Source organism: Anolis carolinensis, chromosome 3 (genome assembly GCF_035594765.1).
Source record: "Anolis carolinensis isolate JA03-04 chromosome 3, rAnoCar3.1.pri, whole genome shotgun sequence".
NCBI classification, from domain to species: domain Eukaryota; kingdom Metazoa; phylum Chordata; class Lepidosauria; order Squamata; family Dactyloidae; genus Anolis; species Anolis carolinensis.
The window spans coordinates 138,618,813-138,632,205 of record NC_085843.1 but is presented as its reverse complement, the minus strand read 5'-3'; the positions used below and the strand labels follow the sequence as shown (position 1 = coordinate 138,632,205).

General features: G+C 38.4%; 2 protein-coding genes across 4 annotated transcripts in view; one reads left to right on the top strand and one right to left on the bottom strand.

Annotated features, from left to right (window-relative positions):
* dzip1 (DAZ interacting zinc finger protein 1) overlaps positions 1–9,378 on the top strand; it is a 29,360-nt gene extending 19,982 nt beyond the window's left edge. For both annotated transcript variants that reach the window (XM_062975520.1, XM_062975519.1), the window contains 7 exons: positions 553–745; positions 2,159–2,288; positions 2,597–2,650; positions 4,025–4,224; positions 6,174–6,301; positions 7,390–7,579; positions 8,995–9,378. In XM_062975520.1, the coding sequence (XP_062831590.1) occupies positions 553–745; positions 2,159–2,288; positions 2,597–2,650; positions 4,025–4,224; positions 6,174–6,301; positions 7,390–7,579; positions 8,995–9,074 (975 nt within the window). In that variant the 3' untranslated portion in view covers positions 9,075–9,378. The remainder of the gene's footprint in view (positions 1–552; positions 746–2,158; positions 2,289–2,596; positions 2,651–4,024; positions 4,225–6,173; positions 6,302–7,389; positions 7,580–8,994) is intronic.
* Positions 9,379–11,133: 1,755 nt separating this feature from the next.
* cldn10 (claudin 10) overlaps positions 11,134–13,393 on the bottom strand; it is a 74,313-nt gene continuing 72,053 nt past the window's right edge. For both annotated transcript variants that reach the window (XM_008106863.3, XM_003218654.3), the window contains exon 5: positions 11,134–11,931. In XM_008106863.3, the coding sequence (XP_008105070.1) occupies positions 11,808–11,931 (124 nt within the window). In that variant the 3' untranslated portion in view covers positions 11,134–11,807. The remainder of the gene's footprint in view (positions 11,932–13,393) is intronic.

Genomic DNA, 13,393 nt, shown 5'->3' with positions numbered 1-13,393 from the left:
ATAAACATATGCATATGATGCAGTACATTTGAGAAATTCCTGGATTTCAGAGATTATTTATTATCATTTTTTTAAGATGTCATGTTTTCATATGAATTGAAATATGTCAACTTGTTTGAAAAATTACTATTGTGTATGGTTGACTTTTTAGAAATAACCATTGGTTATTTTAATTGGAATGGTTGTTTGCATAGACACTAATTGCATTGAATGTCAGGTTTTTCTATCTATAGAGTGAATCTGCCCAGTCACCTTAGACCTAGTCTCAGCTTTTCCTAGATAAAATTCTCAATCAAGTCATCTCTCCAGTTTTGTGAATGGGAAAGCAGTTTAATTTCTCCTGAGTCCCACAAGACTTCTGTGAAAAGTCGAACCTGTCACAGATGGGAGCACATGAAATCTTGTTTATACAGGATAGCATCAATATCTTTCTAAAGGATGGTTTATATACTTCTCTATGGTTGAGCTTTTAAGTAATGTTAATTTTTGAATCATTGTGTGAACTGTGCATTAGGATGTAACATTTTCTCTACCTCCCCACCCCATGTTCAGGGAGTTCATGGCATCCCAAGTGATCACTTGAATAGAGTCCTCATGTCTGTTGAGTCTGCAAGAGAGGAAAGAAAGAAACAGGTTCCTGATATTCAGCATATACGAGAGCAGCTTGAACGGCAAGTCAGCTTTAGAGTTGCAGAAAGAGCATCTTGCAGCAGGTTTTTGTCCAGCCCTCAGCTTTCTCCAGAAGGTACGTTGATTTTTAACTCTTCCCCCAGGCAGGCTTTTGGTTTCCACTGCAGTGCTGTCACTTCTCCATGTATGCATGATTAATCAAAGCCTCTTATTTGTGAAATATATTGTTGTGTTCACTAGTGAATTTTTTAAAAAATAAATGCTTGTAAATGTGAACAATTTAATTAATAAGGAATTTGCATCTCTGCCTAGTATATTTTGGCAACCATCAGCAGTAGTGTTACTTTGTATTGTACAAAATATGGTTCCATAGTTCACTGCTTCTTAAACTATGGGTCCTGACACCATATGGGGTCCTCTGTGTTCAATGTTGGGTTCCTGAAAAATTAGTCAATAGTAAATGTTTTCTGAAAGCCACCCATTTATACAAATCTGTCAGAGATGAGCTTCTTTCATCCATAGAACTTGTGTAGATGAACATTTTTATCATATTTATGCTAGCTTGATATTTAAGACAAACTATTGTGCAGTTTTTGGCAGGTGAATGCATCAAGTGGGATGGGAGAGGATGTTCACCCTATTGCTGCAGAGTAAAAAACACACACGCAACACTTTGTTTGGACCATAGGCATTAGTGAATGCAAAATAAATATTAAAAATGTTGATCAGTAATATTATCTGGTGGAATACCTTGTCACAGATAGAATATTAGTAATTGGTTAAAAGTCAAGCCATATTACTTCTTCCCTAAACTTCTCCTTCATGTTTAACCAGCTCCTTTCTCATATGTTAAACCAATGAATTGTCTGGTACTGTGATAACTCAGAAGTAGCAGGTTGCCACAGTCTTGCAGGATTGCTTTTTGATCGCAGAGGATGCTTTTTACTTAGTGCAAAAGGAATATCTAGTTTATAAAACCTCTTTCCAACATAGAGTAGCAAGGTTGCTCTTTTTTATTCCTGACATAGCATTTGTGTGCATCATGGAATCATTGTACAATACATGGGTCTTAGCTTCATTGTAAGACTTTTTCCTTGCATGCTGAAAGTCTCCTGCTCAAAGTCACTAGGTAGGGCTGAAAAAGATCCCACTGATCATTAGAAGAGTTTTCTTTTCAGTTGATTTAGACAACGCTGAACTAAACAGACTAGTGATCTCACTTGGTATGACTACTATCTATACTATACTATCTAGCCAGCATTTTTATTTATGTCTGTTTTGGCATCTGAAAAAGTAACTCTTCCAAACTTTAAAAAACCCATCAAGAAGGGATCTGAAGGCCATCCCCCTGTGTAGGTTTCTTAGATACAGTTTTGCTGGCAGAAAGGAAACTGAAGACACTCGTTCCTTTCTCCTTCTCTTGTTTTCACATCTGTGGTATTCCCCTATATTCCTTACTAGCACTGCCACTTGGATTTCTTTTGGACTGCTTGTGTTCTGCTTATTTATAATTTGCCTTTCCTTACAGTTCAGCAGAGGGCAGCTCATGTTCGAGGTTCCGTTTCAACAACCCAACCCAAGGCAGCCAAACGTTCCTCCATTGCTAAACGCCCTTGTGTACCGCGACAAATCCCTGCCGAGAACACATCCACACCAAAGTAAGAGGAACTTCTCAATTATGATTGTTGTTTATTGTTATGAGCTGTCCTTGTGATAGCAAAACAAGAAAGAAATGAAGGAAGTTAAAAAAAATCTTTAACTGTCCAAAGTGATGTTTAATATCTCTTTGCAGAGAGAGGAATGATCAGTTTATTAAACATTCAGTGTGCTCTTTTGACATCTTTACAACTTCTTTAAGCAACTTCCAAAAATGTATTTTCCTAAAACAGTAAAATCTACCACATAAAACTTCCTAGTAGACAGCAGAAGCTACAAATCATTTTTTCTTGATTCTTTTATTTTCTAGGAACAAGAGGAGTGCAGTGGGGGATGAAATTCCGAAGAGGTTGCAGAGTGTTACGTAAGTGTTTATTCAGGTTGGTCAGGAATAGGCGTGAATCCACACTGTGCTGAGACCCCCCCCCCCTTTAAACCAGAGAAGAAAGGTTAATTTGCATGCATACTTCATATAAAGAGGGGACTGTTTGTGAATGAAGGCAGAAGAAACAAATAGGGATGAACAGGGGACTGTGTAGTATGCTCCACACCCCATCTGAAGTTCTGCTTTCATTTGCTTAGTTGCTTGGCCTTCATTAGGAATTCATGTGGTTCTGCTATACTTGGGTTTGTGAATATCAGTAAAACTTGTGAAGTTAATTCAAAAACATAGATGCACAGGCCTGCTTATTCTCCATTTGCTTATCATGCACATTTGCCTATACATAAAATAATAGCCGTCAACAGCAACTGGTAGTAACTGGTGTGTGCCATCTACCTTTGAATCTGGATAAAATCCAGGATAGAATTTACACCTTATTCAGAACAGGGGTGAATAGTTTGTGATCTTCCCCCATGCCCTTTCCCTGCACATTGCCATCCCCACTGTACAGGGTATGTCTTTCAAAATAGAATAGATGTCATATCAGCAAATCAAACAGCAGGATTACTCTATTGATAAATATCATGTTAAGGTTTAATCTTGCCCACATCCCATTGCTGTTGATCCAGATCACTGGGATAGATGTCAGATTAAAGCTTTCCACACATCTCAGCAGTGGTGCTGAAGACTGTTGTGGTGGATACTCCAACAGAGTTAATGTTTATTTGTGTTTGCACGTGCAGACTGCTATGCAAGGGAAATTGGAACTTAAATGCCTAAATATGCAAACCCTAGTGCTATTAATCTTCCCCATTTCCTATCTAGAAGAATCTATAAGGAAGACCTTTATACTCTTGATCAGACGTGTCCAACATAAAGCCACTGAGGCCTTAAATGCCAGGGCAACATAGTTACATTTATACAGTCTTGCAATTCCAAACAGCCCTTTGAGGGAAACATAAGACTCAGTGAAAATGAGTTTGACACCTCTGCAATATTTCTCAGAGAGCGTTTCCCTGTGTTTCTTGTACATATGGACAACAGTTTGGGTTAATGGAAATGTACTATATTATTTAACTTCTCTTCCTTAGGATAACATTTTTCTGGATTAATTAGTATTAAAATGGCAAAGTTCTGTCTGTATTTGGTTGTCAGATCATCTTCATCCCAATTTCTCAGCTTTGAAAAGAGAAATCAGTAAACTCAGGGAGACTCTAGTTAAGCCACTGAAGACGGTGACTAAAATTTGATTAAATAAGATGTTGGTGTGCTTATGTACATATGTGCATAATGTGTGTGTGTGTTTTCTTAACATACATTATTACCTAAACGGGCTGAGTGTGTTTCTTCTCCTAGAACCCCTCCATTTAGCTCTGAGGAGGAACTGAAAGAGGATGATATCATGCAGTCCTATATCTCCCCTGAACTCTCTCGGCGCAAAGCAGCCAAGAGTAACAGCAAGGGCAGCTTGTTAAAGTTTGCAGGCCGAGATGACATAAGCTCATCTGAAGAAGATGAGGTGGAAGAAAACAAACCAGATCTCCAATCTTCAAAAAGTAAGAACATTGATACTGTGGGTAGCCTTGAGGAGGAACTGAAAGCAACCAGTACTTTCTAAGGAGGTGTAACTTATCGCAGCAAAATTTTAGGGGTTCTTTGTGTAACAACAAAACAATCCCCTTCTATAGCGGAAGCACTCCCCCTCCAATTAAGGAGCAGACAAATATAACTTGTCTTGTCAGTAGAAAAGTCTATACTGAAATATTTACATGGTGTAGCAGAAGGTCTTGTCTCTTCTCCAGCCCTTCTTCCTGATACTCTCCGTTCATATCTTCTTCTTGGCAAAAGGTTCTCTGTTTTTCTTAACCAATCCTTCAGTTTCTTTGCAGCTTCATCTCCAACAGCACACAGCAACAACATCACCAGAGAAGCTTGTGCTTCTTTAGTACACTTACAACTACTCCACCCTGGCTGTAGATTGCTCAATGCTAGCTAGGTGATTTGATTCTTAATGCTTGTTGGCCCTGATCCTTATATTTACTTGTTGTCACTCATATAATGTAAAAACTCTGACATAATTGTCACATTCACGCTGTGATCTGTCATCCCATTGCTCCACTTTACAGTGCTGAACAACTGTCGGTCATACTGTCCCAAGGCCAGTCCATGACTTGCCACTGCACACGTAGGCATGGTAGTTCCAGAAGCTTCCAAGTGCTCTCTTCACTGCCCAATGAGCCACGAAGGTCACAAAGTTCTTCCTTTGCTGTGCCTCTACCCACCCCTTTCTAATCTACATGTTTAATTTTGCCTGTATCTCATCTTTTAAAAAAAACTTGTTTGGTATTGATTTTTTAAAAAAGTAAATACCAAGAACAATGAATGAATGTAAATTCGCTCCAGATATTTTAATTTTAACAAGCTAAGGTTGTGTTTCAGAGTGAGGAGGTTTTTGAATATTCTGTAACTTTAATCTGTATCAGAGCTTCTTAAACTTTTTTCCACTTGTGACCCCTTTCGTCCCAATATTTTTTTACATGACCCCAGGTATATAGGTATCTAAAATATGTATAAAATAAAACACTGGAAGTTGTTACTAACAGATTTGTGTAAATGTCTAAAACAGCTGCTAGGTGGCATCCAGAAACCTTTTACTGTTGTTAATTTTTTGTGACTCCAACATTGAGCTAAGGAGACCACATTTGGGGTCAGGAACCACAATTTAAGAAGCAGTAGTCAGGAAATTATTATCAGAGTAGTGGAACCTAATAAATCTAAAACAGTTAGTAGCTTGCAAAAATCTTTTCTAGTCCACTGGGGGGTTAGTGAGGAGAAAACAGAGAGCTCTGTCCCCTCCGCATTGGGTATGGAGGAAGTAGCTTCTTCCTTCTGCAGCCTTTATGTTTTCTTCACTCCTGCAATAGAGGGACCAAGTGTTGCATCCACCTTGTGTCACTGCACTCCCTCATCTGCAGGTAGGAGTGCAGTGATCTCATCATCTGTGTTACCAGACTAGTGCTGAAATACTGTGGTGGCATACCTGAAAACACACATCTAAATCTAATTTTAGTCATGACTAGAGTAAACCCACTGAACCTATTGCTAAATGGTAAGTTAACATTTATGTGTAAATCTCACAGATTCATTCATTGGGATAGCTATTAAGTTTAGGCCCCAGAATACAGTCTGTGATGTGAGATTGCTTCATAAGCTCATCAGTTTTATTGGAACAAAGTAGAAAATGTTGCAGTCACAGTATATTTTATTTACATATACTTTTTATTAAACACAGAATTTTGAATAAGATAAAAAAACAATGTGGGGTGAACAAAGGAAAGGAAATAAGAAAGAGAAAGAAAAGGAAAAAAGGGGGAAAAAAGACGCATATCACTTCCAGTTGTCTATTGCCATCCCCATTGTACAGGGTATATGATAGATTGCATTTTATCCTTAAAACATGTGACTTATAAGCTCACCAGACACCCTATTTTTTGTAACCGTGTAGATATGCCTGTCCAGAAAGGAACTGACCAAGCTGAAAAGTTGCCTTTGAGCCAAGGAAAAGTATGCAAACCTCTTGAAGGAATTAGTGTTGACCCAGTGCCTATTCAAAAGGGTACCCAAGGAGTAAAGGTATTTAATTTTATTTGTAGAGATTGCATCAATATTATGAGAAAATCTTCTCTGAAACTTTTTCCCTTAGAGCTCGGTGGAAACTCAGTGGTTTTTCTGATGAAGAAAATACAATGTTTTGTTTCTTTTTCATTGTTGTCTGTGGTTTCTGATGCAACATGGAAGATCAGGAATTGTTCCAGACAGCACTAAACTAGCTTTTAAAACCATTCTGAGATGCATTCATTTTCAGCCTGGTGATGATGATGATGATGATGATGATCATTATTATTTACTCCCCGCCTGTCTCCATGTTTTGAGGCAGGGTACAACATGGTTAAAACAGTGAGATAAAACAAAACACTATTCAAACAAATATACACCGATAAAATGCAGGTTAAAATTCACAGGTGATTTTTTTCCAAATACTGTAATTAAACATTTGCTAGTAAAGTAAGGGAAGGGGAGACAAGGAAAAGAAAAGAAGAAATTTGGGGATGATACATTAGTTATTTGGTTTGTTGTATCTTTACAAATGTTTGGTATGACGTGAGGAGAAAACAAAGAGGGTGAAGGTTGTTGAGGAATAAGGAGTTCTTTACAATATTGTCATTGTTACAGCAAGACTTCGTCTCTATTTCTTTAACACACATTACATAATATGTTGAGGATTGTAACAATCTTAATTTTTAAGTTCATTGGTTGTATCTTCTTCTATCTTCTCACATTGTCTCCTGGTCTTCATATAGCTTTTTCCAGTTTCTTCAATAGAAAATAAACTGAATTTTTCATAGCAGATTATTTCACATTAAAACTTTTCTTAAATGTTTATTAATATCTACAAAGAAAATTCTACAATTTTCATTTAGATTGATAGATTAGTGTTTTTATCATTTTATTATAATTCTGTCTCTCTTTCTGTATTTACATCAAATACATTTTCCTTCTATCACTCTTGGGGTCAAAATCTCTTCTGACTTCAAATCAAGTCACAGGTTAAAATTGACTAGATAGGACTTGTCATTATTATTGCAATGTCTACATAAAAAAGAATAGGTAGAAAACTTCTTCAGAGTTTGAGAAATCGTGTTCATTACTTTTCTTGATAGTTTACTGGAGTTGAGGATGATGATGAGGATGAGGATGACTGGGATATATCATCTTGGGAGGATGAAAAACCGTCACCAGCAAAAGATCGGAAAATGAAAGACGTGCCTGGCCTTGAAAAAAATGAGTCCAATTCTCCATCCACACCCCATGCCTGGGGAGGTCTTGTGGGAAAACCAACCAAGGACGAAGGTATATGGATGATGACAGTGTTTTTGATATTCCTAGCTTCACTCTCATCACATTCCTCTCCCTGCAGGAAAGTGATTTGCTCTAGACACATATCAATGAGCATTGGGGATAAGAATTTCTCAAGTATTTTCGTTCCTAGATGAGTAATCTTCAATTTTTATTTTTATTTTCGTGTCAGGAGCAACCGAAGTTGCTTCTGGAGTGAGAGAATTGGCCGTCTGCAAGGACGTTGCCCAGGGGAAGCCCGGATGTTTTTTTGATGTTTTACCATCCTTGTGGGAGGCTTCTCTCATGTCCCCGCATGGAGCTGGAGCTGATAGAGGGAGCTCATCTGCGCTCTCCCCGGGTGGGATTCGAACCTGGCAGCCTTCAGGTCAGCAACCCAACCTTCAAGTCACAAGGCTTTTATCCCCTAGGCCACCGGAGGCTCCTATAGTAATCTTCAATGAACTCCACTCATCTAGCACTTTAATTTCAGAAGCCAAAATTCATTTAAAGTTAGGCTTTCTTGGCACTGAAAATTCAGTTATTTCCATGTTTCCTAATGTCTGTTTAGACACCTCACAGATTTTTTTCTACTTAAAGTGCAGGGTGTTTCAAAATGATGGACCCAATTTCAAAGCACTATTTCACAATGGCAACATTACAGATACACAAAAAGTTACAAAGAATTGAATGTATTATCGAGTGTTACTAACCATTTTGAGTCAGAAACAAATCTAAAAAAATAACCTCACAAATGGAGAATTTCTCATAGAGTCTTATGTTGTGGGGTTGCCATCTTGTGAATGGCTGAGGATAGGGGCTGTTTGTGTGCTAGCAGAGGCATCTAGCGACAATCATTGGAAATTCTATGCTCCATTCTTTCAAGGGGTAAAAGTTTCATAAACGCTTCGTAGTTGCAGAGATATAGTGTTTTCAAATCGGATCCATCTTTTTGAAACACCCTGTAAAATAAAGGAAGGAGTGGGAATCTTTATTTCAGATTCCCCTCCCCCTGTTTATCCATGGTAGATTCCTTCTCCTCTTTTGAACATTCATTTTCATCACAGCTGATTCTCACAGGCAATGCAACATTGATCCCAGAGGAGAGCATTATCCATATGGCAGTAAACTATAGAATAGCAATGTGAGTCCAGGGCATCTTCAAGCATTTTGAATGGTGCATGCTGGAGATGTCCCACAATACACACTGTATTGCATTTGTTGCCTGGTAGGCCCTCCTCTCTCTGTATTGCATTGCTTGTTCCTGGGTGGTCCTGCTTGGTTAAAGGAGATCAGAATACATCCAGAAATATTTCGCCCAGTCATTAGGAAGAACATTCCAAATCTTAAGAATACTAGAGCAAGTTGCAGAGGAAAAGTCTAGAATTTCTGCTGTTTAAGGGTAATTCTGCCATTTTCTCTTAAAACAGGTCTTCAAGATGCAGATCAAAGTATGTTAAAAAGCAGCTTGGTCAGTGTAACAGACTGGAGCGACTCTTCCGATATCTGATTCTTCTCTCAGAAGGGAAGTTTTTATCTACAGCAATCCAATTTCTGTTCTTTTTTTCTGGTATGTTTAACAAGGAACTTTTGTTTACAAAAACTCTGGTGTCTCTGTTCCCTTTGATTTAATATAGGGCTGTTTACATATTTCTACATCATTCTGCACTTTTAGAGAAGAGGTTATTAATAAACAGTATTAACTGATTTGGTTATTTTAAGTAATTGCAAGAAATCTATTTTTTTAAGAATGTTTGTATTGAACTTTGCAAAAAGTGAGAACTTATTAAACAAATGATCTATTTTCTTTCAAATGTTCCTTTCTTCCTTCAGCCCCACAGAGAAAATTGCAAAGGTTGGGAAAATGGGTTCCATTTTTAAGCACACAGCTCTATGGGACACTAAAATGGCTTTTGCTAGCAAAAAGTAAAGTTGGCTAGTTAGGAGTGGGATACAATGCTAGCATAACCTTTGCAGACTTTATATTGGAATTTACAATGTCTGTGTTTGTGTGCATTATTTTCACTAATCATAAACCAGGGGTGTCGAACTCATTTTCATTGAGGGCCACATCAGCTTTATAGTTACCATCAAATGGCAGTTGAATCAATGGATGGAGAATCAATGATTACAGAGGGCCAATTATGCTTTTTTTACATATTGGTCGGTGCTCTTTACCCAATTTGGGTCCTCAGATGTTATGGAATGACAATTCCCATTGCTTTTGATTATCCGTCATGTGGACTTGGGAATAATGGGGATTGCAATCCCTGCACTTGTGACCCTGAGGTTGGAGAAAGGCTAAAGGACATTTTATAGTCAGGCATCCTATCCACAAGCCTTGTATCTAAATTCAGATCCCTCTATCCTGACTAAACAGAAAATTGCAGCCTTCCAGATGTTCCTATATCACAACTCCCATCAGCTCTAGTCATGGTATCTAACGATGAGGAAGAATGCAGTTGTAGTCCAGCATCTAGAGGGCAATATAAAATGACATTTAATCCCCGGTTATGACACATGCCACATAAACCAAAGGAGAACTCGGCCCAACAGATGGTCCCTTTCTAGTGCCCCACTACCATATGGAAAGTGCAGGATCTCTGCTCTCACCAAAATAACAACAACAACAACAACAACAACAACAACACTCTGTCCAGGGAAAAAGGGAATTGAGAACAGTCTTTTACCTTTGAGTTTAGGCTCCCCGAAGCTCCTGAGAGCACTGGCTCAGAGCAGATTGTTCGAAGGGCAGGGAAGTGAAGCACAGTTATCTCAAGGGATTTCTGGAAGTGCGGGTTGAGCATTTCCTTCCCTCACATGCAGGAAAGAGGATGGAGGGAAGCCTGTTTGCTGGTTGAACTACTCTGAAAAGTTCTGTCTAGCTGGGAATTCAATAGTATGACAATAGCCTCTAAGCATATTCAACCCACCAAGGTTTTGTGATGGGGGAATTCAGCCCACCACCCACCCCATTTCATATTTTGTAGCACTTGAGGATGAACAAAGTCATCATCTGCAGCTTTTGTGGCCAAACACACGTGACACCCAGGATTGCAAGATCTTTCTATGGGGTTAAGAATTAAAATGCTTTGAGGCACTGTGAGGGAATACAAGGTTTGTGTTTGTTTCCTCTTCCATCATTTGCTCTGGAGAGAAGTCACAGAGGGGGACCGATTGGCAAAGGTCACGGAAGGCACTTTTGCTGTTTGCTTTTCAGTGCCCAGAAGCATGTACAACTAATTATGTACTTTAAGTGAAGTACTTTATGACTCATGTGACAGAAAGCCATCACAGCAATTTTATGTGAAGCAAAATTTGAAATGAAAGGAGATAGGCTCCTTCTCAGATGAAGATAGTGAAATTTCTCAAGGGCAGTCCTATGATAAACCATGACAACCACTTGCATACAGTCCTATTCACTAAGACTCAGCAGTGGTTTGCAGTTTCTAGTGATACTTTCCTCTGAGGATACTTGCAGAGAGAAGTATTAGCTTTGTATGACATTATCCCAAAATTGCAACAGTGGGTGGATTTCAGGCTGCAGGACAAAGTGCTTCAGGAGTCAGTAATTTGGAAGGTAATTTATTGTGGTTCATGGTAGGCTGCTTACTGGGATTGCTTTGGCATACCGTACTTAGCTGAGAGTGTGTCTACACTTTAGAATTAATGCAGTTTGACACCATTTTAACTGCCATGAATTAATGCTATGGAATCAGGAGTTATAGTTTGGTGACGCACCAGCACTATTTGACAGAGAAAGCTGAAAACCTTGTGATACTACTGTTTGCACTGTAAGCCATGGCAGTTATAATGCTGTCAAACTGCATTATAGTAATTCTAAAGTATAGATACACCCTCAAATCTTTTTAAAACATATATTTACAATTGGTCTCAAGATACCAAAGGCAGACCTACAACAATTCTGGCATCCATCTGAAAGATTCATGAAATTTCTTTCAGTATTCAGTCTGCAGAACTTTATCACCATAAATCATAACCAATATTACGTGAGTTTATTTGTAAATACTTTTTTACAGCAAGCACAAATAAATGATTTACAGTTATTATGTAAAACATCAGTATAAATCTTCAAACAAAGCAGGAGGAAAATTTACATCAAGTAGAGAACAGTTCATTTATAAAATATTTTTAGTGGTTCCTGGTGACACTAGTACCTTTCAAAAATCATTATGTGAATGAACAACATGATTTTTAAACATTGGCTTCTAGAACCATCTGGCTACACATACGCATTTTTGTCAAAGTGCTTTGGAGGGACTTTGGATGTTTTAAAATCTGAGCCATTGCAGGCCTTTGTTCGAGCAGACACCACAGAACCAGCTCTGTTATATGCATAGCCCAACCTGAAAAATGAAAGAGTTTACAGTTTAGTTTTCAAAAGTGGCAGATATTAACAGGGAAAAGTGCCATATTTCTCCCCATAAAACTAGTGACTTGCAATCTCATAGATGAGATTTTCATTGGAAAATTTAATTTATACTCCAAAAATACCAGACTGCCAATCCTAGAAACACTGCCTGGTGATTTATTTCTGAGTACATCTGTATAGGATTGTGCTGCAAGGCTGTACGACTAAAATTAAATACTATTGAATTCAGTAACTAAGGAATAGGAATTTATGGCCCAATTCTACACATCCATAAAACTAAACAGCATTTCCAAGTAGTAACACTAATCATATGCAGACTTGCCTAGGGACAGACAGCAGGACTCCATGAAACAGACTCATGACTAAACTTCTTTAGGATTATGCTTATCAAATCTGATAGATGATGATCAATCATTTGTTAAGCCCTAATTCATGTATAAATCTTGCAGCTAGACCAAGATGAGACAATGCATTTTGATATACCCTCAAGTTAACAGATAGGCTGCTATTATACAAGTTTGAAGAAAATAATCAGAAAAAGTCTACCCTGGGCAATTGTGGACTCTTATGTGGAGCTTAAATTGCAGTTAGATTTCTTGAGAGCTTTCTTCACAAACATTTCTATTTTAAAATAAAGCAGTTAGATTGGTCCAGTGAAATAGGTTTAACTTTTATAAAGTTTTTTGATCACAACCTGATCTTGCCTTACTGGATTTGGTTGAGCACTGATGCCTGAAACCAACCAGCTATTGCTCCTGGTTGTACAAGCTATTACCCTACTCTTCCAACCTATTTTACAACCATCCAGCCTTGGCTCCTCCTTGTTGGTCCTACGTCCATCACCATTGCCATAACAGTGTAAGGCAATGGTTCTCAACCTGTGGGTCCCCAGGTGTTTGGGCCTACAACTCCCAGAAATCCCAGCCAGTTTACCAGCTGTTAGCATTTCTGGAAATTAAAGGCCAAAACATCTGGGGACCCACAGGTTGAGAACCACTGGTGTAGGGACTTTCCACAGCAAGTAGGTCATTGTTTAGCCCTTCTGCTGATTTGAAGTAGCTATTTTTATTCTTTTAGGAAAATGGTGGGTAAATATGACTCTGCAAATGGCTTTGACCTGCAAGTTGACTGCTGACTGCAGTTGCTGGGAGGTGTAAGCTGAAAGCAATTTGAGGGTCATACTTCAACAGAAAGTATCAGGATTAAGTTTCTTTGTGACTAGAAGTACTACAAATAGGGACATAATCTGGGGTGGAGAGAGTTGTTTCCTTTCACATAAGAACAAAACATTTTCCCACACAGAATGAAATTACAGTCGTAGGAGTTTGGGTCTAGATTCCCTTTAGTAGTGATGGTGTAATATGGACTTACTGCATGTCTTTTGGTCATTGAAGAACATCCTAAATCCCCTCAAGCCAGTTTTTAGCCAAAGGAGT